At 45.6% G+C, this 25,765-nt stretch overlaps 1 protein-coding gene across 7 annotated transcripts in view; it reads left to right on the plus strand.

Annotated features, from left to right (window-relative positions):
• Positions 1–25,765, plus strand: part of ASMTL (acetylserotonin O-methyltransferase like) — a 54,406-nt gene that overhangs the window by 17,074 nt on the left and 11,567 nt on the right. For 6 of the 7 annotated variants that reach the window (XM_059720941.1, XM_019485428.2, XM_019485429.2 and 3 more), the window contains 4 exons: positions 1,115–1,223; positions 10,364–10,790; positions 17,645–17,807; positions 22,514–22,698. In XM_059720941.1, the coding sequence (XP_059576924.1) occupies positions 1,115–1,223; positions 10,364–10,790; positions 17,645–17,807; positions 22,514–22,698 (884 nt within the window). The remainder of the gene's footprint in view (positions 1–1,114; positions 1,224–10,363; positions 10,791–17,644; positions 17,808–22,513; positions 22,699–25,765) is intronic. The other variant, XM_019485430.2, reaches the window with a different exon arrangement.

Consider the following 25,765-nt stretch of genomic DNA (forward strand, 5'->3'; position numbering starts at 1 on the left):
CCTGTGTGGATCTGTGCTCCTTGCTCGTGGTCTGTGATGCGTGATTCTGTAGTTGCCATCCCCATTATGGTAGTGCCCAGTGCTTGTGTGTACTGTCCGCTGTTGGAAAGTACCAAAATTGTCTTGTAAAAGTGGTAGAAATGGGCCTGGGGGTCGATACAGTTGAGGTCTTGGAACGTATCCCTATTTATTACATAGTAAAGTGGGTTCCCTTTAGGTGAATTTGAGTTGCAGTGTTTTCCAGGAACGTATGTACAGCATAAAGTGAGGGAAACCTGTATTTCTTTTACTTGGTGTTGGACATGTGCCATGAATGTGATTTGAACCACTTTACTATGAAATAAATAGGGATATATTCCAAGACCTCAACTGTATTGACCCCCAGACACATTTCTACCACTTTTTTACAAGACAATTTTGGTACTTTCCAACAGCAGACAGTACACACAAGTACTGGGCACTACCATAATGGGGATGGCAACTACAGAATCACGCATCACAGACCACGAGCAAGGAGCACAGATCCACACAGGAGACTACTTTGGTGCGTGTCACTCCCACAATGCACCACACAAAGTAGCTGTCTGCAGGTTTTCACAACACTGATTGCATAAGAGTGAATTTACCCCACATAACAAATTTTAGTATCAAGAGGGTCATCGCGTAAGAGCAAATTCGCACATGAAGAACCTGCATAAAGCAAGGGAAACCTGTACAGCAACCACCCGTAGTTATGCAAGAACAGAATTCTGCAAGCCTCCCATTTAAGGAGAAGCTACTACTGTCCAGATTTTGGCAAATAATGACCTCTCTGGGTAGAGAGAGATGCTGTGAGGTGAACCCTCAGAAGAGGTTGTGGAGTTCTACTCATTTAGACTTTTTTTGACTCGCTTAAGTTCATGTAGGTCCACTTATCTCCCTCCCCTCTCCCTACTTGTTCCCATTAATTCTAGGAACATCTCTGTATATGTCTTAAAAAGAGCAGTTCAATTTTTGTTGTGAGTTTTTTGTCAGGTAAACAGTGTCTGGTGCAGTATAGGCTAAAGGTAAAACACCGATACCTGTTTTATCCTTTTTAATCTAATTTCTTTCAAATTTGTTTTTAATGTTTTAGATAATCGCCTAGAGACTGAAGTCACTGACTTCTATGAAGAGACAAAAGTTAAATTTGCTGACCTGTCTGAGGAGCTTTTATGGGAATACATTCACAGTGGAGAACCAATGTAAGCCAGCAGCGTTGACTTGAGTGAAGGACTTAAAGAGCTCTGAAACTCAATTATATAGAAGCACTTTGCCATGTGTTCTGGAGAAATTGGTCATAGCTATATACAGTAGCTGATGTTTTGTGTGAAACAAGTGATGTGGATATTGTGTTCTCAGTATTTTACTAGTACAGGAGTTCCCAATTTAAAAATTAACTACGATTTTTTTTTTCTCCCCAAGACTTCTAAGAAGATTTTCAATACTCCCTTCATTTGAAAATTCAGGCAATAGACGGCACAGTTAAATGCTGTGATATTTTGCAATAAGCCAATTTGTATTTTGTATGTTACAGAAATGCATGTACATGGCGGACACTAGCTAATTATCTTCTTACAGAGTCACTTACCAGTGTAAGGGCCTAATGCTATTGAAGATCTTGGGGAAATAAAAATGATATTATTGAATTCAGTGGAACTGAATCGCATCAAAAAGTACTTGAAACAACTAGAGGTGATGCTCTCTGTAGACTTAGTCGTCCCTGCTCACTAAAAGTATAGAAGAATCTATCATGGACCGTTAAAGAAACTAATTCAAGAAAAATTTAAAGGAGCTAGTTATTGAAGTTGGCAAGACTAAACAGCCTGAGTATTTGCAAGGGGAGATGGCTTAAAATTCCTTCAAGTCAAATGTGCAAAAACTGGAATGTGTATCCCAGGCAAAGAAAACAATATTGTAGAGAAGAGCTCCAGAACTAATTGCTTGGATAATTGGCTCAGAAATGGTATTAGGTGTAAGCAGAGAACTTACAAAAATGGATGTGGGAAGGACTCGTTAACAAAGAGAACTACATCTTAGGCTGCTTGTAAGCATTTAATTTTAGTGGTGGAAATGTCCACCCATAGAAATGATTTGGGGGGAGGGGGCGCAGCAGAACAGGCATTCAGCCTGCAATCACCCCTTCTCCCTTGCACCTTCCTGAGACCAGAATCACTGCAGTTTGGGGAAAGGTGTGAGCTGTTTCAGTTACCTCATTCCCAGGGGGACAGGAGCAGCCGGGTAAAGGCCCCTGCTTGCTTCTCACTCCAAGAACCTCAGAATAAGAATTGGGTGGGGAGCAACTTGCAAGCTGTTCTTCCCTTCCCCTCTTGGTCTATGGGAGGGGCAGGAGTAGTTGCCTCCCATGCATTCTGCAAGGGATGGTAGCCTTTCCCCTAGCTCCATTTCTCCTGGTCCCCAGGAGGACTTAACCCAGAGGAAAGTGTGCAAGGTAGTCTTCTACCTTGTTTTGTTGTTGTGATGTTGTTTTCCTGGCATCTCCATTTTCTTTGCTCCAGTAGAAAAAGCTTGAATGGATGCAGACTCCTGGTTTCTACCAGGATAGTGGTGACTTTTTCTTCCAGAAACTGAATGTCTGTACCCTACCTTGGCAGTCAGCAGGTATAGTTATAGGAGTGTGGTAATAGCTGGAAGCTGAGTTTTTTGCAAGAGTATTTAAAACAAGGAGCAACACTCTTACTCTTTTTAACCATATACATAACAAGAGCCCAAAGAAACGAATGTAATAAAAGGAGGGGGGGCATTGAGATTTAAATGATCTGGGTATGATTCAAAAACTAAAAGAGGACTTCCCCCAGTCTTCAGTATGGGCAGTAGTGTAGAACATGGGAGCAAAGATACTTAATGGAAAGGATGTTACAGAAACAGAAGTTTTACCACATCAAAGGCAGAAGCAAAACTTGACATGCTTAATGCATTCAAGTCAGAGAAACTAGATGCATTTTATCCAAATTTTATAGCTATTAATAGCCCAAAATTGTATATTTAGACTAAAATAATCTGCTATAAACTGAGTTTTGTCATTTTGGAAATGATGGGGGGAGCAATAGCAGACGGTATTAGTAGACTGCTAATATGGTGTAGCCATGATGGGCAAAAAGCAATCCTAGCTGTAGCAGTTGAGGGATTTCTGATACTTCCATGTCTGTATTATACCCTGATCCCAGGGACTGGGCAGGGGGAACAGTTTTGTCTCGGACCTTAGGGCTGTCTCATGCCTGTCCCAAAGCTCAGCTGAGTGACAAGGTCAAGCACAGGGTAGTCCTGGGTCTAAGACATGTGAGCAGCCTTGTGTACGTGCAGCCCAACTGTTTAAAGCCTAGGGTACCCAAAACCCAAGTGCCTCTCTCCAGCCTCAGGTTTTTAGAGCTGGGGCTATTCCCAGCCTAAGCCAGCAATTGGGTAGGAGGCAACTGTGTCCCAGAATGCAAGGCTGCCCTGTACTTAGTCCTGATGCTCATCTCGGCTGCACCCACATAAACATAGATGTTTGTTTCCCTCAGCACAAAAGGCAGCAGCACACCTTTATGCTGTTATTTGTCCCTGGGGAACACCTACGCCCCACGCTCTCTGGTGTGCAGGAAGTTACCCCACATGGAGTAGGGTAGGCTGAAATCAGCATCTCTGTTTGCCCCAGCAGCCTTAGCTGGGTCCTGGGGATCTCGGGCAGCTGCAGCCATGGCGATCCTTCTGCTTGGAGCCTGGCTGGCAGCTGAAGTGTGGCTCCAGCCAGCCAGGCTCTGGTTTTGGGTGCCATGTGCCCGCCCCAAAAAAATGTTATTTATTTTTGCATGTGTTTTGACCCCAGGATCAAACAGACAAACAAAAGAACCCCCCACACTGCTACCTTGCAGCGCAGGGAACGCCTGAATGGGCAGTGTGTGGTACTGCCCGTGGATCTGTGGTGCCACGTACACACGGCCGCGCTTATCTTCTGCTTGTCTGGATGCAGCCCTGAGTGTCAAGTTAGGATTCGGCACAGGGCAGCCCTGGGTCGTGGTTCAGGTCTCCTGCCCGAGGACAGGGTTTGGTCAGGGAGCAACTATGTCCTGAACCCTGAGACCCAGTCCTCAATCCCAATGCTCAGCTCAGAAATCAGAACTAGGCACTGGGCAGTCACAGGTCTGGCACATGCTACACCTTCAATCTTTAAAGTGCAATCCAAACCAGCTACAACGGTGTTCCATTTTATCATGCCATAAATTGGATGAATCCATGACACACTACAACATATGGTGAGATTAATCCATTAATTGCACCATAAATAGAACATCTGTCAGGTCCCTTAAAAGGCTGAAGTTTTCTGCTTAACAAAATATAGTTGACATGCGATAACGCCACAAACTCACCTAAACAGTCCAACCACTGTTTAGTATGAGCCACGTAAACTGCCCAAATCCCATTGATTTCAACATTAGAAGGCACTTGCCACTTTAAATGGAATTAAACATGGAAGCCAATTAGTGTGGTACCAGATTATACTCGGCTGCTTACACATGATTAGGGCTTGTCCCTTTACTGTTGTCAGAGAACTGTATATCACTAATAAAAACCTGCAAGTTGCTAGGATCCACTCGGCTTCAGGGTTGGTAATACAATAGCATTGAGATCTATCGAGATCTGCCTAAAGTTATCAACCAGCTATTATGCATCAGTCAAATTTCTGATTGCTGAGTGGGCTCACTAAGTATAGTTTAGACTTAACCTCTTCTATATGTTCGTAAATGGACTGCTTCTAAGATTGGAAGGGTTTCTCAGCCTCATTTAACCGTCAGTCTCTCTGCAAATAGAAGGTACCATCTGCAGTGTTGATTCTGGTCATATAGATAATTGTCCACAGGGGTCTTAATACCAGATGAGACCACTAGACCGGGCAGGCAAATAGTAACATTTTGCAGGTGTTACCAGCCTAAAATCTAAACCTAGAAGACAGATGCACTAATTTTAATACAGTCCCTTCAACAAGTCTTCTACCTAAGGGGTTAAATTCAAGTCTCATCACACTGAGTTTAAGCAAGCACTTTTTCCAGCTCTCTGTGGATCCTGATTCTGTTGTCAGTACCAACCTAGACAATCGCTGCAGAATAAAGCCTGGTTTGTTTTCATGCTCTCTACTAACAAATGCAAGTCAGAAAGTGTTTTGTCTCCTTTAAGAGTTCTTTCAGTCAGTGGATCCATAACTGGAACACTCAATGCTAATTGGCCATATGCTTGCTTTTGTGATGTGTTGAAAAAGTTTCACTCCAAAAGACTAGAATAGGTCTTGAAAGTGTGGAACACCTCACAGGGCACATGTACACAAGATGTTTATTGTAGCACTGCCTAAGTAGCCATCCAGTAAAGTCCCATCATTTACATGTGCAGCCCTCTTAGGCTGCAGGAAACTGATTAGCTCCACTGAAGGTTAGTACTTGTAAATACAAGTACTATCCTGCAGCAGCATTCTTTAGTGCACAGCAACACACTTGTAGATGCTGATGGGGCTGGCTGGGGCATGAGGATACTTTTTGGGGGGGGAGGGAGGAAGTGCTATCAGTTGGCTAGCCCCACACTGGAGTACCCTTGTGCCCCAGCCAGCCTCTCTGCAGTACATTCAGCCTGTCAGAGCAGCCCTGGACTGGCAGGCTGACTCCTAGGGCCCCCTGCCAATGGGGGCTGTTCAGCCCAGCTCAATGTGTACCTGGTACCACAGCACATCAAGACATGATGCTCAGGAGCAATAAACTGGTGCAAAAAGCACCAGAGTTTATTGCTTTGTATCAGTTGCATGTGTAGACCATGCCCACAGAAGTGCTTGCTACTTGATGGTATAGAATCCATTAGCAATGTGAGGATGCTGTAAGATTTGTTTTGTTTTCTGGCTTCCCACAAGATATAGCCCAATTCTTTTTCTCACTAACTGTAAGGCACTGAATCCAATTCCTTGCTCATGCATACAGTCATGGCATACTATCTCCTCCATACATTGATCAGTCTCTATCTTACCACTAATTTGGTAGCTTTTTTACTCTTACTACTGCGCCATTTCTAAACTCTGATAGTTGAACTTCCTTGAATTTTCAAAAATATTTTTAATCATGGCCAGTTTAGACCCACTTGTTCTTGCACTAGTATTGCCTGCTAGCTTAAGTTTTCCCCTTTCCTCATGTATTTACAGAGAACAATCCTATGCCATCTCGTATTTAAAAAAAACAAACAAAAAGAACTTTGCTAGGGCTAAATAAGCTAAACACCAAGCTTAACTTGCCCTGGGTTTCTGAGTGAGAGGTGTGGCACTTGTATGTAGCACTTCCCTATATCATTGATCATGCTTTCCTGTCATGCTGTCCACTGTTGTGACTTAGTTATTTAGTTATTTTAATCAATTAAACTTACAAATGACCAGCCATGGATCTGACTTCTCAGTTCAGTTCTCTCTTTTCAACTGTTCCTGACATGTAAAGGAATCGGAAATGCATTTCTGCCAGCTCTATGCCCACAGTTGCTGGATTCTTCCTCTACAGGAGACATGCTGCTGGTGAATGGGTGCATCCAACTGTCTGTGGCAGTTCATAGCACCTGGTTTACACCTGGTTTCCAGCTGACTCCAGTTCTGAAAGTTAAAGGTGACTTTCACCTGGTTTATAATAATCCCCTAGCGTGGTTCAATAAACATGGCTCATCTGGGCCCGAGGACTCGACTCCCTAAGTCATTTTGCGTTAAAATCTCAACTTTAATGTTGCATCAACCTTGCTTTAAGCAATTTACTACAAAATTAATTAATTAATATTTAGCTGAGTAAAAAGAACCTATGTAACCAGAGCACTTAAGTCTGGGCACAAGTGTATTCATTCCTAGGGAAAAAAAAAAAAGAAACCTAAGGCATCAGCAGTTTGTTGCAAAGAATGCGTGGTCACTTAAGCTGCCCAAGAGTGGAAGGGATTGCATTTTGTAGAGTACAGATTAACATAGAAATTTGAAGTATGCTTTTGGAAACTTTGATTTACTGATCTAATCTCCCTTGCCTATGCAACTGATTAAACTGAGATTTGAGGGGCAAATTCTTGGCAATTTTAGCTAGAATGTCAGGCATGCCATGAGAACCATGCATGTTGTGGTTATGCCTCTGAAAGAGCAAAGGAACACATCTTCAGCATGGTTGTTTCTGCTACTACCCTGTGTCCAAGAGTGCTTTGATGGGTCAGAAGCTCTTAGCATCTCTTCTACTTCTCCCTCTAGCACAAGCCAGTCCAGCTTAAAACTGTGTAAGGGAAAGGAGTAGAAGCCTGATCTCTGCGTTTGTGTTGGAGAAACTAAAGATGGCAACCTATTAAATGCATGCAAAATAATATGAGCACTGGGAAGAGACGGTCACTAGGACCCAGCCACCAGTGCTGTTTCTCCCTGTGGCAACATGGGGAAAGCTCCTGCTGCCAAAACCCGTGTCTGCAGGTTGAATCAAATGGCTCCCTGGGCTGGGTACAGCTTGCAGGCTGCAGGCTGATGACTTGTAGTCTATGGACTTCTGAATGGTGACAGTCAAAGCTTGTGAGATTGTGTTGCACCTTAAGAAAACTCTGAGATGCTGCTGCATGAGTGCCGGAACTGTTCATCAGTAATTCCTGTAATGAAACTGAGTTTCTACGGAAATGATTTGGGTCTCTTCCCATCATGTGTGTTTATCTCCAGAAAACATTTCCTGTTTGCCTCTAGTGTAGGCAAGCAGACTCTTCAAGACCTGTGAGTAATTAAAATTCATAGTGCAGATTTGGCAAGGGAGAGCTTTAGGTTTTCAGCCTTTCTTCCCAAAGAGTATAGGCTTAAGGACAGCTTTATGGAAGTCAGGGAAATTGTACCCACTTCAAACCACAGTTAATTCTGAACCTAACTTTAACTCATAGGGTTTCTGGAGTCTAATACTGTGTCTGCTCAAAAAATAAAACATCTCAATCAAACTGAGGTAGTACATTATCCTACTACCTGGCTTGTCCACTATGGCCTTTTGCAGTGGCCAATGTAGCAGAGAGATTGTCCTGCCCATTTGCGCTTTGTTAAGCAGTTGGAGTACATTGGAACTAACAGTTTTAAGGGGGCAAGCTTTACTAGTTGAACAAATGACAAAAAGAGTGTTTTCTGCCATATTTCTAAAGATGTCTGAGAAATATTTTTCTGAAATGTAAATCCTGTCTCCTTTTGTTTGCTTGCAGAAAATAGTGACTTAGATCACTATTGAAAAATGTAACCCATGATCTAGACGGCAGTCAGTAAAGAGTATTTTGTTGACAGCACTGATACCTTTATACTGTGTTAAACACAAAACAAAAGGACATTTGTTTTTCAGAAAACCAGGGCCTCAGTCATTTTTATTTGGTTGCAGGATCTAACAGATTTGAACTGTTATAATATGCTGCCTCTGACCTTAAATGAGGAAAAAATACCTATGAGTAGCCACGTGTGAGTAACTGCATCTAGTTTCAAATGGCAGAGAGGTGCAAGTCTTTCACTATTAAAACTGGAAAGTATAAATATTTACCAGTTACTTAAAATCTAGCACTGGAGGAGTTATTTAGGAAACGAGTGGGAGGGAGTTTTAACCAAAGGTTATGTTTTAATCACATGACCTTTCATCTTCTAAACAGAAACTGTGTTCAAGTGATATTGTGGCAGTGTGTGCAGTTCTGTACAAGAAGGTGCTGAGGCACTGCAGCAGGTGTGAACTGTGGGCGCTATTAATTGGATGTTTGAATCAATAGTTCTTATAGTGGGAGATAATGAGCAGGGATCCTGGCTTTGTCTAATTAAAAAAATCCTCAATTCTAGGGTTAAAAAAGTAACCCAAAATCCATATTTTTCCATGATCAAGATGAAACACCAATACATATATATCTATGTATTAGTGGTGTTTCATTTTAATCATGGAAAAATGTGGATTTGGGGTTACTGCTTTTAACCTGAAAAGTGGGCTGGGGTTAAGGCCAGGGTGGCTGCTGTAAAAAGGCACCAAATACCATAGACTTGACTAGGGAGGGTAGGGCAGAGCTGAGCTGCCCAGCCTGGCTTGGTCCGGCCCACCCCAGTGTGACTCAACCTGCAGTGCCTGAGGGTCTATGCCCCAGGGGCCGAGGCAGCTGCTCCCCCTTGCTGTGTGCAGCAGAGTCCTGCCTTTCCCAGGGCTGGGTCCATTCAGTCCCCTGGTCACAGGCAACTGGTAGGAGGAGCGAGGGGGGGCATGTGTTCTCCCTGAGATTGGCCTCTGACTCAGCACCCCTCAGGATGGGGCAGTTTTTTTGCCATGCAGGCTAGTGGTGTGGTGGTGGGGGGGGCACTAAGCCATGGCACAGAAGTATACGAGTGGATATGGGGCTTTTGGCCTGCCCCTGGGCCTACCCACAAATTGTGCGCCGCCCCCCCCGATTTTCAGGAGGCACCAGTTGCCCCTGAACATGGCCCTGCCCTGGGCAGAGGGGGGAGAGCAGGGAGCCTGGGCCAGAGACCACCCAGGTCTAGGCAGCCAGGCAAGCTCAGGCAGCTGCCCGCAGGCTGGGGTTATAGGCCACGGGTTGAAGGGCTCTGCACAGCCAGTCACAGGCACTGCAGTCACAGGTACTGCTAGGCTAGCCCTGCCTGCTGCAACTGGTACAGGTACTTTTACATGTACTCCATGAGGTGGGGAGGGGTGGTGCTTTAATTAGAGCTGCTCTCAGAACCACACTAAAGTGCTGGTGTGTCTCCTGTATCGGCTTCCCTACACTTAGGGCGCTAAATATACTAAATATTGGTTATTGGATTGGTATCGGCCAATATGGTTGGTTAATAATAATTGGCTATTGATATTGGCCAAGAGAATCTTTATTGATGCACCCCTAGAAAATTCCATTTGATCTAGTGAAATTTGCATGCATGCTTCCATAGGTGGAATTTGGCCCATTGAAATCTGAAGTTGCTATGCACTGGACACTGAAATCAGATCTACAAAATTACTTTTAGTTAGGGTAAATAAAGATTAAGAATCAATAGTGGACAAGAGCCACCTTGATTTCAATGGAGCTACTCAAGGCTGAAAAGCTCGATAGATGTTGATGCCTTCTGTACTTGAGCTGTTGGGGCTGTAATGATAGAGTACAGTATTTCTATTGCAACTCAAAAGCTGAAATGTTGAACTTTGACCTATTACAGGTTGGTTTAATCCATCCCTAGTGTTAACCTGATGGTTCAAACAATGCCAGGTTCTGCTATTTCTCTTGTGAGAGCGTGTTTACAAACAGAGATCTATGATTGATACTGTCAGTTACTGCTAGCCTTCCTTCTAACTGTTATCATGACTGCATTTTTTTTTTCCTCCAGGGACAAAGCTGGAGGCTATGGAATCCAAGCCCTTGGTGGAATGTTAGTGGAATATGTTCACGGAGACTTTTTAAATGTGGTGGGATTTCCTCTGAATCACTTTTGCAAAAAGTTAGTGGAGTTGTATTATCCACCTCCCAAACATACTTTACATCATATAAAGCATGACTCTATCCCATCTGTAGAGACTTTTGAGAACCTAAGTGATGAGGAGAGTGATTCTTCAAGTCCCATACAGTATAAAGATGCTATCAAAATGGACAGAAGTAAGCCGCATTCTTCAGGAGGTGTTTGCAGCCCTGGAAGCAGTAATATCATCAAGCCTAATTGCATGGTGCCTGTGGAAAATCGGAATAGAGTGATGGAAAATCCAGATAAATTCCCATCTAAAATTGTAGAACTTCTGGATGGATTTAGAGCTTCAAAGGTAAACAAGTCTGATATATTCTTTTTAGCATTAAAATATTAATCCATATTACTAATCTTTAATACATATATAGGTTCTAACAATAAAAGCTGTGGAAACTACTAAATGGCATGTGAAACAGGCCTTTCAAAAAGAAAAAATTGGCAAATACCCTGGCATATTAGGCCAGCTCCCTGATATGCCTATGTATATGTTGCTGTATCTACACCAGTGCCACAGGCTGCAGTATTTGTATTTACATAGTGCACATTCCAATGGGAAGCTGTTTAATACAATTAAGTCCTGAGGCCCCTCCTGTACGCATCTGATCCAGCAGGCAAAATCCATGTTATGCAAAGAGATGCTAAGGGGCATCTTAGAAAAGTGCCTATAAGAAATGTGGATATACTCTGCCTCTGTCTCTCCACATTATACTTAGTACTTCCAGGTGTTTATATATAAGCTTTGGGAGTGCTGGTGGGGGGGCTTTAATCACACTGGCTCCAACAGCCATTCTAAAGCGCCCAGAGCATCTCATGTATCTGAGTCCCTGTGGTTCAAAATGGTGAGCTTTAGAGGAATTGCCCCTGCCACCATTTTGAAGCATGGGGATGATGATATGTGAGATACAGGAGGTTGCTGGAGCATGGTAATTGCCACACTCCGGCAGACTCAGTCAAGTCAGCTCTGACACTCTGGAATTCCAGTGTGTCAGAGCAGCCTCTCAGTTCATGTATACGTACCCTCCATTGTGATATACTAGGAAAATGCACATTAACCTGTCTTAATGCGTATTAACTGAAGAGCATACTCCTATACACATGCAGGAAGTCTGTTCTGATGTGCTGCAATTACAGCACATTGGAGCGGACTTGATTGAGTCTGCTGGAGCATGGTAATTACCATGCTGCAGCAGATTCGGGCATCACGTGTATTGGTATCCCTGCACTGAAAAATGGCAGAAACACTTCAACTAAAGCTTGTTCAAGCTTTAGTTAAACTGTCCCTATGCCATTTTTCAGTGCAGGGATGCTGATACATGTGACACTCTGGACACTAATTAGCACAGCTCTCAGAACGGTGCTAATTAAAGCGTGTGGTTCCCGCCTGCCTTGCGGAGAACATCTATAAGCATAAATGGTTTTTAGGTGATGGCAAGCAGGATGTTGAGTTATGCTTCTTTCTTGTTACGATGTTACATATTTCACAAGAAGATTGGCGATGGAAAGTTCTTCTGGGCAAGGAATTTCTTTTGTGTTGAGGTTGTTTTGCAGGTATGATGAAAGGAGAGAGATGAGTTGATGATGACGGATATGATTGGGTCATCACAGGCAGAGGAACAAAATTTGTCTAGAGATGTGAAAAGAGCTACGATCGTGACATCTACAGCTGTTGAAATGGCAGAGGGGTTCCTCTCCAAATGCAATGAGACTGGAGTGGGTTGAGCACTTCAAATACCAGGATAGACACAGTAAATAACACGTACGTAGAACAGCTAAATATTAGGCCCAGTGGATTCCCATGGGTCCAGAACTTTGTTGGCAGGGGGAGTGGTGGCAGTGTTTAATTGCTGCTTCCCTGCTGCCAAACCCACAGGGAGCCCTGCAGGCCAGATCTTGTTTTGTGCATGTTTGGGCCAGTGTGCAGGGTCACTTCATAGCCTGATCTGAGTGTGCAAGGCTGGGCCAGGATGCAGGGTTGCTCTGCAGCCTGATAATACCTGCAGACTAGCCATGTGAACTGACCCCATGCTGGATCCAGTCTGTGGCCCAGCCCTGTACCACTTGTCAGGCACCACGGGCCAGATAGGTTGAGCATCACAGAATTAGAGAGTCAGTATAGAGTTGGGCTCATCCCAGCAGCTCTAGCAAATCCAGCTAGGTATGAAGAAGCTAAGGCATCTCTGATGTCCAAAATAAACCATTTTCAGCATCTTATTGTATTAATGCTGGACATGGATATTAAACAGTATTTTAAGCTTTCTTCTTTCAGATTAAAATGTTACAGAAGATGCTGTGTATTTGCTTTATTTTGTGTATGGCTAACAGAAGGTAATATCCCAAATTTTCAACAAAACTGGAGTTACATCTGAGGTCATCAAGAAAATTGGATCAACAGAGAAGCTATGGGATGAATAAATGAGGGACTATATCGGAGTCTGGCCTTGCAGGGACCATTGCTAATTGCCAAGTGTGGGGAGAGGGAGAGGTGTCTGCAGCCACTCATGGTGTGATGTCACTGTGGATGTCATGTTTCCCAAGGCTGTGAGAAGATTTGGCAATACGGAGGAAGATGGTTTTGCCTCCACTTTTTTCTATCTGCAAGATGGAGAAAATATTATGAAGATTAAAGTATCAAAGTGTTTTGATAATATCTCGTATTAACATCTCTTCCAACCCTAGAACTGGTCTAGGTAAACTTACAGGCAGAAAGAAGGAAGTCTACCAAGAGATTTGAAATATCCTTGCTCCTTGCATATTCCCTGAACTTATCACAGCCACAACATTCCTACCCCATTGGAAAATTAAAAGTATAGTGATATTAACATTACCAGCTATTCTACAGCAAATTGCATGACTTCTTAATCACTACATTTTAAGTCCATTTTCACAATTCAGTCTGAAATCAAAGTGGGATGAAACATGGTGGAATGGGGAAAATCAAAACAGTTATGTAGGCATGGTGGTATAGGTTGTACTGGTGAGGGAGTAACTGTATCAAAAACTGCATTGAATCAAATAGGTAAGATTTTTTTAACTGATAAAATGCATACCATAGAATTTCTGTGGATAGAAATGTTGTGTTTCAATAGAAAAGAAGTACATCTGAGGATTTACTGTTGACTCCTCCCCCTCCCACCCCACCCCACCCCAGGGCAGCAGCAGCAAGTTAGAAATGCTAAGGGAGTTGAGAGACGCTGCTAAATTAAAAAAAAACAAAACCCCAAAACAACAGTAGTAATGGATGGCTTCAATCCACAAGCAGACTGGGTCAATCTCTCCTCATACCGGGATGCGCAGACCACGTTTCTTGACATTATAAAAGACTGCTTTCTGGAGTAATTAGTCCTGGAGACTACAAGAGGAAAGTCCGTTCTTGACCTATTCCTAAGTAGTGCACAGGATTTTATGCAATGGGTAAGTGTTACTGAGCTGCTTTGGAATAGTAAATTTGGGATTGACGCCCGTGTAGGAGGGGAGATGAGAAGGAAATCGACCACAGTAGCCTTTCCCTTTGAAAAGGGAGACTATACCAAAATGAGGAAGCTAACTGGAGGTTAAAATAAGCCTGTAATCTGGTGAAGAACTTTTAAGCAATTCCCCATGCTGTTCGTGAATACTCTATTGGAGGCATGGAGCATTACATATCGCAAATAAAAAGGTGGACCAAAAGAATGCTGGCATAATTCAATGGCAGAGTTGCAGAGGCAATAACTGGACAAAAAGCTTCCTTCAAAAAATGGAAGTCAAATCCTAATACAGAAAAAAAAAAAAAAGTATAAACTCTGGTAAATCAAAAGTAGAATTGTAATAAGATAAGCTAATAAAGAATTTGAGGAGCAACTTGTCAGAGACACAAAAGATAACAATAAAAATGCCTTTAAGTACATTAGAAGCCAAAGAGCTGGTAGGGAGTCATTTGGGCCTTTTAATAATCAGGGTATAAAAGGAGCACTAAAAGATGAGAGGAACACTGGGGAGAAACTAAATGCATTCTTTGCATTTTTCTTTGCTATAGAAGATATTAGAGAGATTCCCTTTGCAGATTCACTCCTCTAAGGGTTGAGTCAGTATAGCTGACCCAAGTTGAGGTTTGAGTAGATGTGGTTGTAGAGGAAATTGATAAACTGAATGGGGACGTCTGCACATGCAAGCATGTGTGCCTGCAGCAGCTCAAAAAGAAGTGGTGCAAATTTGAGCCAGGGCTTTTTGCCTTAGTGCATATGTCCGGACGTGCACTTTGATGTGGGGCAAATTGTGCCACTTGGGGCAAAATAACCCCCTGGCTGCAGATCCAGCCAAGCAGGAAGTTAGAGCCTGGGGTCAGCACCTGTTCTGTCACCAGTAGTATAAAAACCTGTCCTGTCCTGGCTCCATCGGTACAAAAAGCTGCCTGGCCAAGTAGCTCAGGCCTACTCGCTCGCAGGAGCTTCTAGGGCCCAGCCAATTGGTACCTGGGGACAGTACCCCTTGTGCCAGCTGGACTGATGAAGCAGCCCTGAGAGTTTCCTGCATCCTTTACCCACTGCAGCAGTCTGGCAGTGGGGGCTGCTGCACACCTGCCAGACCTGGATGAGGCATCTGCCCCTCCGGGCCAGCTGCCAGTGGGCTGTGGCTACGAAGTTACCTTTTGTGCAGCACTACTGCCATGGGTGCCCCCTGCCTAGCCATCTGGGCAGCTGTTCCCAGTGTGGTGGCCTGCTTTGAACTTCCAAAGCACATCCTCCTGGCCACTTCCAGCTGGGTCCAAGGTGCCAGCTCTGAGCAGGCTCCTCTTCCTGGGTCCTGTCACTTGCCTTCCTCGCAGGGATTCTGATGTTCCCTGTTTGAAAACTGAAAAATCCCTGATAAAAAAAATCCCAAAGTCACTCTGTAAAATACCCTGAAATCCCATGTTCCTCCACAATTAAAACAAAAGACCACTATATATAGAGAGAGAGAGAGAGAGAGAAGAGAGATCAGTTGGGCAATGTTTTATTGATATATCTACAGTGTTAAAGCAATTTGGAAGACTACCAGTGTTTCTGTCATCATAATAAAATTGATTCTAAATACCTATATGTTTTGCTGCCCCCCACAGGGGCCACAGCCCCCCAACAGGAGTTAGTCCCCCTACAGGGGCCATCTGGCCCCTATGGGGGGCTATCTCCCCCTGCAGGGCCCATGTGCCCACCCCCGCTTGCTCCCCCAGCCCCCTAGATTGCTGCCCTGCCTGGCCCCATCCCCTGCCAGCTCCTATATCTCCCTGATGGCTGCCCCACCTGCTCCCCCAGGCCCCCAATGGCTGCCCTGGCTGGCCCCATTTCTTGCTTGCACTCCGAGGCCCCCTGATGGCTGCCACTGGCCCTAGCTTTCCAGTACTTAAAAAAATAAATAAATAAAAGCCTTGCACTCACCTCGCAGTAGCAGGGGCTGTGAGGGCTCTGGGGCCTTGTGGCAGAGCCCCAGCCATGGAGCCATCTGGCACCCACACTGTCATTGCCCCATCCCATGGGCCCTGCCATGGGTCCGCGAAGTGTTGGGCAGCTGGAGCCACTGCAACTGTCACCCAGCCCCATCCTGGGGGGGGGGAGCTCTGCCACGTGGCCCCAGTGACCCCGATGGCAGCTGCTACTGGTGAGTGTGGGCTTTTTTTTTTTAAATAGCTGGGATGCTGGGGCCAGGTGGGACAGCAATTGGGGAGCAGGTGAGGGATGGGGCCAGGTGGAGCAATGACTGGGGAGTTGGGGGAGTGGGTGGGGAGATGGGTCTGGGTGGATCAGTGATCCAGGGGGCTGGGGGAGTGGGCTGGGATAGCAGGGGTCCCTCCATGATGCCCTCCTTCCTTCTCCAGCCTCACCTCCCCCCTCAACCCCAGCTTCACCAGCAGGAGCCCCAGTTTAGCTCCCTGTGGCTGGCATGCTGCCTGTCCTGCACGGGCAGGCAGTGTGCTTCAGCACCAGGACGAGGGCCAACCAGAGAGTCAGCCAGAGTGTCTACTAGAGCATCTCTGGAGGACCAACCTTCCGGTTGCCTCATGGCATGGTCTGGGACTGTGCCCTGCCCCACTTCTTTCCCCCGTGGTTTTTTTGATCCCTGGATATGCAGGGGTTTATTTGCAGTGCGGAGAACATTTTTTCATTCCCGCATGTGCCTCTTGCAGCGTCTCAAAGGGCTTTGAGACACTGCAAGATGCACATGTGTGCTCATGTGGATGCGCCCAATAGTAGGAAATTACCAAGACCTGGTGGCGCTCACCCTAAAGTCCTCAGGAGTTCACACAGGAGCTTGGCAGTTTCCAAACTGTAGGAGGCAATCTATCACTAAACACCAGTCTTGGTACCAGAGGACTGGAGGATTGCCATTGTGACTCCAATATGCAAAAAGGGCTCTAAGGGGACTCCAGGGAACTTCGGGTTTGTGAGTCTAAATTTTGTTCCTGGAAATTTGGTAGAAACAATAAGAAAAGAAAGAATTGTTTGGCACATAGATAAAAATGACTTGTTAGAGGAATCAGTATGACTCTTGTCAAAGGGAAATCATACCTCACTAACCTTCTGGAGTTCTTTGAGGGTGTCAATAAGCAGGTGGACTTCCAAAAAGCCTTTGACAAAGGCTCCTCATCAAAGCCTCTTTAATGAAGTTAAGTAGTCATGGGATTACAGGGAAAATCCACTCATGGATTAGGAATTGGTTTAAGGATAGAAAGCAAAGACTGAGTATAAATGGTCAATTTTCAGGATGGAATGAAGTACTGGGGTTCTCCAGGGGTCAGTGTTGGGACTGGTGCTGCTTAACATATAAAGGGCCTGGAAAAAGGGATGAATAGTGATGTGGCCAAATCTGCAGATGACATACATTCAAAGAGACTAAGGTGGACTGTGAGGAACTACCAAAGGATCTTGCACTATTGAGTGAATGAGCAACTAAATGACAGATAAAATTTAATGTAGAAAAGGGATGCACATGGGCAAAAATAACAAAACATGTTTGGAGCATATTGGTGAGATTTATTTGAAGACTCTGCCTCATTTAAACTTCATTCTTTCCACTTGATTTTCTTATATAAAATGTTAGTTATTTCTTTTCCTCTCTCTTGATTATATTGACCTTTTTCTATCATTTTAATTATCCCAGTGCCATTCATCAAAGCTCCTGTTTTTTTCATGTACACAGGCTTTGTTTGTGGCCTCTAAGCTCAAAGTGTTCAATCTTTTGAAGAATAAAGGTGTACTGCAGTCTGTGGATGTCGCAAATACAATAAATGCCTCTGTGTGTGGAACAGAAAGACTGCTTGATGCTTGTGCTGCTCTTGGATTGCTAGAGAAAACCATTCAAGGTAACTTAAATAAAACCAATTAATGTATGGGGGACAGAGAAATGGAAGAAAGATTAGTTCATAATTTAATTATCTAAAGTTCCAAGTTATGTGTGATTCTGGAAAAATTATATTTAATGTTTGCCATTTATGGGTAAATCGCTTGATTGTTTACTGCTTATTGCTGGGTAAATTGGGCATAACCCTAAAAAAACATACAACAGTGCTGTATTGTCACAAAAGGGAACCTGAATGGCCTAGGTGGCACTGTGCATCTGTTCTTTCCCTTCTGCTTTTGTTAGTTAATTCACTTTTTCCATTAGTTCCTATTTGCAGGGTCTTTTGCTTAGTTCTAGTTTTAGTTAGCACTTTAATTCTCACTTTTTATCAAGGTTAACAACCTCTTAGCTTCTCTTCCATCATCTACTCCGACCATCTCTGTTTTGTCAGTGTAAATAGTTGTCCACTGCGTGAGTGTTAATACCTATTCCTTGGGGTTGCATAAGGATTAATTACTAAAATTTGCAAAATGGGGGGCTAAATTCTGCTGAATGTGACCTTAGTAAAAAAAATATATATATTATTTAAATAGGATGGATACAGGTGAGGGAAGAATTTCAGACACTGCCATCTTACACTGAGCAACTAAGTACAGCAGTTTTAAATTGCTAGTGTTTAAGAAACAAACAGGCAGTGTTTAAAAGATCTGCTTTTAATTTTGCACTGCATAATGTTAAGTTTTTGCATACACATTGCCTTTGTGGTAGACCTGGAAAAGATGCCCCAGAAAAGAAACATTTGAGAACCTTCTCAGCTGTTTCTTTTTTATAGGACAAACAAAAAAGAAAGCCCTAAGGTAAAATGCTGATCACAAGAAGCTTAACTGTGAATGAATAAATCACATAATGGAAAAAGGAGGAGGAAGAACCTCCAAAAGCAGGTGCTTTACCTCTAGCTATCTTTACTGTAGAGCTGCACAAAAACAACTTGTGATATTTTGGTGTTAATAAACTGAGAGAATTCTGCCCAGCTCTGGCTCCAGCTCCAGCTGCCTTCCACCAGCTGCACCCACACGGGGTTCTCATCGCTCTGCACGAGCAGAGCAGGTGGAAGACAGCCGAGAGCTGGAGCTGGAGCTCCATGTGCTGGGTGGAAGCCACGAGCTAAAGCTTCCCCCACCCCCCACTGCCTGGAGCAGTGCAGCAGCGGTAGTAGTGGGACTGGGACTAGCCTCTGGAGGCAAGGAGAAGCTGGACAGGCCTGGCAGGGCTGTTCTGTTCCCTTGACCACCAGCTGTGGCTCCTGTGGCCCCACATAGTGCTGCTGGGGGAGCTTCAGCCCCCTGGCTTCTGCCCAGTGTATGGAGCTCCAGCTTCAGATCTCAGTTGCCCTCTATCTGCTCTGCCTGCACGATAAGCAGGCTCTGTGGGTGGGTGCAGTGGGTTAAAGGCAGCCAGGGCTGGAGCCAGAACTCCATGCCCTGGGTAGAAGTTGCTGGGCTGAAATTTCCCACCCACACACCCAGCATGGTGTGGCAGGGGCAGCAGCAGCAGTGGAGCAGCTGGAGGCAAGGGGGGCAGAACAACCCACCTGGCCTTGGCCAGCCGGCAGGTTGTGATGCAGCCACAGCTGCCGGGTGCTGCACAGGGCAGGGGATGTAGCAGTGGCTGTGGCAGGCAGCTGCCGGGCTTGGGGCTCACTGGCACCTCCAGCCAGCCCCCTACCTGGCTAGCCTATGCCTGTGCTGCCAGGCCAGGCTATCACAGAGCCTCAGCCACTAGGAAGGACCCTGTCTAGCAGCTGTGGCCCTATGAACACCTACGACTTAGTAGGGCTAACTGAAACCTGGTGGGATTCTTCCCACGACTGGGCGGTACATATTGAGGGTTTTAGGCTGTACAGAAAGGACAGGGTGGGGAAGAAAGGGGGAGGCGTTGCGCTCTATGTCAATGAGCAATAATCTTCAACCCTCATCAAGATGGAATCGAAGGAGGAGAAAGTAGAAGGATTGTGGGTTAAGTGACATGGGGGGCAAGGAGAAAGGGATTTGGTGGTAGGGGTCTGCTACAGACCCCCACACCAAGGGGAAGAACTAGATTCGGGGCTCCTGAGGCAGCTCTCAGAGACCATAAAAACTAAGGAGGCAGTAGTCATGGGGGACCTAAACTACCCAGACATCTGCTGGGAGACACAGACAGCAAAATCCCACCATTCACACACGTTCCTATCCTGCGTACAGGACCTCCACCTGACGCAGGAGGTACACGGTCCCACTAGGGGGGAATGCCTTACTGGACCTGGTATTGGCAACAGGGGATGATATGGTAGGGGACCTACAGATTGGTAGTCACCTGGGGGACAGTGATCACCAAATAATAGAATTCATCATAAGACGTCGAGTGGGTAAGGTAACTAGTAGGGTGAAAGCGCTAGACTTTAGGAAAGCTGATTTCAATGAGCTCAGGTGATTAGTCAAGGACACACTGCAGAGTAGGAGTTTTGAGGAGATGGGAGCCCAGGAAGGGTGGCTGTACCTTAAGGAAATGATCCTTCGGGCACAGAGGGAGATGATCCCGATGCGAGCAAAAAGAGGGAAAGGGGGCCAGGAGGCTTCCTTGGCTGACCAGAGAAATCCAGGGCAGCCTGCGGACTAAAAGCGGAGCATGAAAAAAGTGGAAACGGGGAGAGATTACCAAAGAGGAGTATACCTCCTCTGCTCGCATGTGTAGGGAGGCAGTTAGACGGGCCGAAGCTACCATGGAGCTGAGGATGGCATCCCAAGTAAATGATAACAAAAAATGACCTGCTTGGTGGAACCTTGGAGGAGGGGTGAATAAGCTGCTCCCTTTGCCTTAGGGGGCCGTGCTGGCTGGTATCTGGCCATGCCCCCTCCCCTGCTCTGGCTACAGAGCAGAGGGGTGGGGCTAGCTCTCCTCTCTGGAGCAGACAGTACAGCCCAGTCCAGGGCTGAAAAGCATACCGGGATGCTAGGGGACTCTGGTTTAACCTAAACCAGGAAGGGTTCAGGGACAGCAGTTGCATAAACTGATTTGACCCAAGTCAGTTAAGTCAGATACTACATCCAACCAGGTTCAGCCTTTTTGAAACTGGTTTATGTGAACTGAACTTATGTTCTGTTGCAGGTTTAAACCAGTTTCTGATCACTTAAACTGGGTTATGTGTACCTTCTGTCCCTAGCCTTTGTGAACAAGTATGTCCAGGTTACAAAAAGTAGATGGGCAGAAATCCATGAGTAACAGGTATGAGGAGGAGGAATTTAAGTTCCAATAGCTGGGTGCTAGGGATACCAGCCCAGAAAGCAGGAGGGCTGGGCTTCTAGACATCTCTCAGGGGTGGGGTCTTGCTGTCATGGCTGGCCAGTGGAGAGAAGCAGCAGCAGTGGGCACAGTTGGGAGCACCAGCCCATCTGGCACCTGACCTACATTGATTTGACCCATGGCTTCAAAACCTTGATGACTGCTGGCCTAACTTGTAGTGTGCTAGTTCATGCACTGTGCTGGCAATTTAGAGATGCAGGTTCGAACCTTCCTGTAAGGTGGGGCTTATAGCAGGGCATTCGCCTAGGAAGGAAAAGACGCATAACCACTCAGCTTTGGGGACTAAAATATGGGAGAAGCCCCCAGCCCTCCTTTCCATGCCTGGCCAGTGCATAGCTCACTACTGCTTGGGACCATCCTACCCCCAACCCTGATTAGGACTGTTGAATGCTGTAGTTGCCTGGGTATTTACTAATAATATTTAATGCTCACTGGGTTTCAAAATCTTCATGAAAAAAGGAGTGATCTTGAAATGAAAATACCTTGGGAACACATTAAGGACCAGAACAGAGGCCCACCACAGTAATACGCAGAGGTGCGCTGATACATCGGTCCATACCATATTGACACTGATAAAAGGAAAATTGACATTATTGGCAATTGGCTTTTTCTGGCTGATGTGGCTGATAAATTCGCCGATTTAAATGCCATGTGCATGCGCCCAGCCGTAACATGAACACAGCCAAGGATGCAGCCCAGCAGTGTGGAGAGCAGCATCTGGCCATTAAGTTTGTGGGGGGGGAAGGGATGTGGAAGAAGGAGATGGTGTGGGGGGCAGATCGAGGCCCCCAGGGTGAAGGAGGGAGTGGAGCTGGGGCTAAGGCAGGAGCAGGCACTTCCTAGCTGAGATGGGATGGGGCATGGGACAAAGCCATGAGGGCCTTCCTATACCCCTTCCCTCCCCCCAGCCCCATCCCCCACATCAGACTTACCATCCAGACGTTGCTCTCCAAGCTGCTGGGCTGCGTATCAGCAATCAGATCAGTATTGGCTGATGTGACTTGTTAATAATCGACCATCAGTATTGGCCTAAAAAATCTTTATTGGTGCACCCCTTGTAACAAGTCCTAGTTCATTAAATCTGTAACACAAAATGGTATCTTGAATGCAAATGACTGTTTTTGTGTTTGGACTTGCTGCAATTTAGATAACATTTCAATGAAAATCAAATGTATACTTTACACTGTATCAGTCTCTTTATTTTTCACTTTAATTATGCAAATCAAGAGGCAGATCTTCAGCTGAAATAGATAGATCTGCATAGCTCTTGGAGTCAGTGGAGCTGTGCCAGCTGAAAATTGGATATTTTTTTAGTTAAATATTTAGTATCATAAACTAATTGTAAGGCGGGGTGGGGGGGTTGTTTTGTTTTGTTCCCTTCCTGTTAAGGTTACAGTAATACAGATTCAGCAAACACATATCTGGCATCAGACAGTGAGGACTCACTTCATGGCTACATTATCCACTCAAATGACCATCTTTGGCCTCTCTTTACACATCTGGAGTCTGCTGTTAAAGAGGGAACCATGCAGAACTACCGGGCTTTTGGGAAAAAATCGGAGAATTTATTTCAGGTAACATAGGCTTGGGTGTTTATTTTATGTTTATGGCACCTGTGCACTAATTAAAGTAATTTTAAGTCCAAAAAATCAGAGCATCCCAAAAACTTGATTGAGAATGTAGAATGAGCATGTCATAATCAACGAGGCCTCTTAAAATATGATTTCCTGGTCTTTTTAAACTTGGGCACAAAAAATGGATGTCACTATATAGTTACCCAAAACAATGTCTAATATAGATATACTGCTGCTTTGCTGAAAGCTTGTTACGCAAAATTCTGGTCCTTTGGTTAGATGAAATATTGTGCCATTTATGTAATGTTATTCAGAAAACATCTGACCTTTACTCTGCTTCTGAAGTCAGAATCTGCTTGGATTTGCATATATACTCTTCCCTGATTTTTATCTGTGTTGATAAACCTACTTTGCATTGATTCTAGAATACTTCTGGATTTCTGTGCTTCAGCTCTTCCTCAAAGTGTGTGTTTCATTCCCATCTCATTTATACTATACTAGTCAACTGCCTGTCAAGAATGATGGGTGGGGGCAGTGGGCGGAGACAGAGCACTACGTCTGTGACTACCCCATTCTGTCCTGCCACTGGTGCCATTCGTTGGGAGGGGACAGGCAGGGATGGAGCGTGTCCATCCCAAACCCCCCCTTTCTCATTTGGTGCTCATTCCCCTTGCTCCCCCTCCCCCCCTGCTGTGCCATGTATGGGCCCATTTTCTCCCCCACCCCTTTGGCCCCCCACTGTTTTAGGTGGGTGGGGGGAGGGGAAGGCCAGTGCCACTGGCCTTGTCCCCACTGCGCCATTCCTTCCATTGCTGCCACCTCAGGGCTGCTTTGGGGCTGGGCTGCCATTACAGGGAGGCGCACACGGAGACCGAGCCTCATGTCTGGCCCCGACCCCGTTTCTTCTTTGCTTGGCGGGGAATGGGCCCGCTCCTCCCACCTGCCCCACCTGCTGCTTCAGGGCCGGTCTGCTCTTCTTCACCTCGTGGTGGGGGAGCAAGGCCAGCTACTCCTATGTCTCTGTTTTCATAGCGGTGCTCTACTGCACAGTCTCTTGTCCCAGTGCTCTTAGAGCGCTCTGATTGGCTGTTTCAGTCAGCCAGTAAGAGTGTGAATAAAGCATTATGGACAGACAGACAGACTAAGGCTTTTATAATATTAGAATTTACTTGCATCAAAGATGAGAGATTTTTTTTGCCCCATCAGCTGGCAGGAGACTGGGGGGGGGGAAGCCCCTCAGATTGGATTTGAGTACAAGGTTATAGGGGGAGAGGCAGCATGCAGCTGTTGGGGGCCTAACTCCAGCCCCAAACCTGGGTTGGGTCCACAATAGGAACCTCAGCAGCTGCCTACCCTCCAACCTTGTACTTGAATCCAAGATGAGAGCTGTTTTCCCCATGCTGAATATGGCAGGGTGGGGGGTGGAACTTGATTTGGATTCGGTTAAATATGGTAATTAGGATCTTATGTATAACACAGCTTAGCAGGTTGGAAAGAAACTTCAGTTTATGTCCTTGCTTGTTTATACCCTAACCCAAAAGGAAGTTTCCCTAACATTTTTCTGCCATATTTTATCTTGCTTTTTATGTATTTGGGATAGGAAGAGTGCTATGACTGGGGCATGAAGAAGCAAAGAGCATGTAGCAGCATGTGTGGTAGAGGCTGGTTGACTGAGTGGAGGATGATGAAGCTTGTTGGCTTGATGGGATTCAGAGCTTCTATTTTTCCTAGGTTTTGAGTAACTCCCACTGACTTCAGGGCTGGAAAACAGCTAGGACAAAATCTGTGTAAGGCCTTGAAATTGATTTCACTTTTAGGTGAAATGAACTTTTCACATAAAAATCCACCCTTGTCCCGTGCACAGATCTGGGGAGCTGCCCCTCTCCCTCCCCCTGTGCCCTGTGGACATGCAGTGCTTGCCCCTCCCCCAGCCCCATTCCGTCCTTCACTTCAGGGGCCTCAATCTGCCCCCCCCCCCCCTTTCCCCAACAGACTTACCAGCCAGACACTGCCCTCCAGGCTGCTGGGCTGTACTCCTGGCTGCATGCATGCCATGCCTGCGTGCATGCACACGGCATTTATTGGTGGCATTATCGGCCACATCACCGAATAAAAGCCAATTGCCAGTAATGTCAATTTTCCTTTTATCTGTGCTGATACGATATGGACTGATGTATTGGTGCACCTCTATTTGTAGGGATTCTTCAGCAAGTTAACTTTCATACTGGTAATGGTGTAGCCACAGCCACATGAAATTCAGTCCTGGCTACAAAACCTGCTCAAGAATCTGGATAAAACAAGCAGTTTAGAGCTTTTCATAGATTCATAGATGTTAGAGTTGGAAGGGACCTCAATAGATCATCGAGTCCGACCCCCTGCATAAGCAGGAAAGAGTGCTGGGTCTAGATGACCCCAGCTAGATGCTCATCTAACCTCCTCTTGAAGACCCCCAGGGTAGGGGAGAGCACCACCTCCCTTGGGAGCCTGTTCCAGACCCTGGCCACTCGAACTGTCAAGAAGTTCTTCCTAATGTCCAATCTAAATCTGCTCTCTGCTAGCTTGTGGCCATTATTTCTTGTAACCCCCGGGGGCGCCTTGGTGAATAAATACTCACCAATTCCCTTCTGTGCCCCCATGATGAACTTATAGGCACCCACAAGGTCGCCTCTCAACCTTCTCTTGCGGAGGCTGAAAAGATCCAGTTTCTCTAGTCTCTCCTCGTAGGGTTTGGTCTGCAGGCCCTTAACCATACGAGTGGCCCTTCTCTGGACCCTCTCCAGGTTATCTGCATCCCTGTTGAATTGCGGCGCCCAGAATTGCACGCAGTACTTCAACTGAGGGCTGACCAGCGCCCGATAGAGGGGAAGTATCACCTCCCTGGACCTATTCGTCATGCATCTGCTGATGCACGATAAAGTGCCATTGGCTTTTTTGATGGCTTCGTCACACTGCCGACTCATATTCATCTAGGAGTCCACTAGGACTCCAAGATCCCTTTCCACCTCTGTGCCACCCAGCAGGTCATTTCTCCTTGTTGAACTGCATTCTGTTGTTTAACTGCATTCTG

The sequence above is a fragment of the Alligator mississippiensis genome, chromosome 1 (assembly GCF_030867095.1).
Source record: "Alligator mississippiensis isolate rAllMis1 chromosome 1, rAllMis1, whole genome shotgun sequence".
NCBI classification, from domain to species: domain Eukaryota; kingdom Metazoa; phylum Chordata; order Crocodylia; family Alligatoridae; genus Alligator; species Alligator mississippiensis.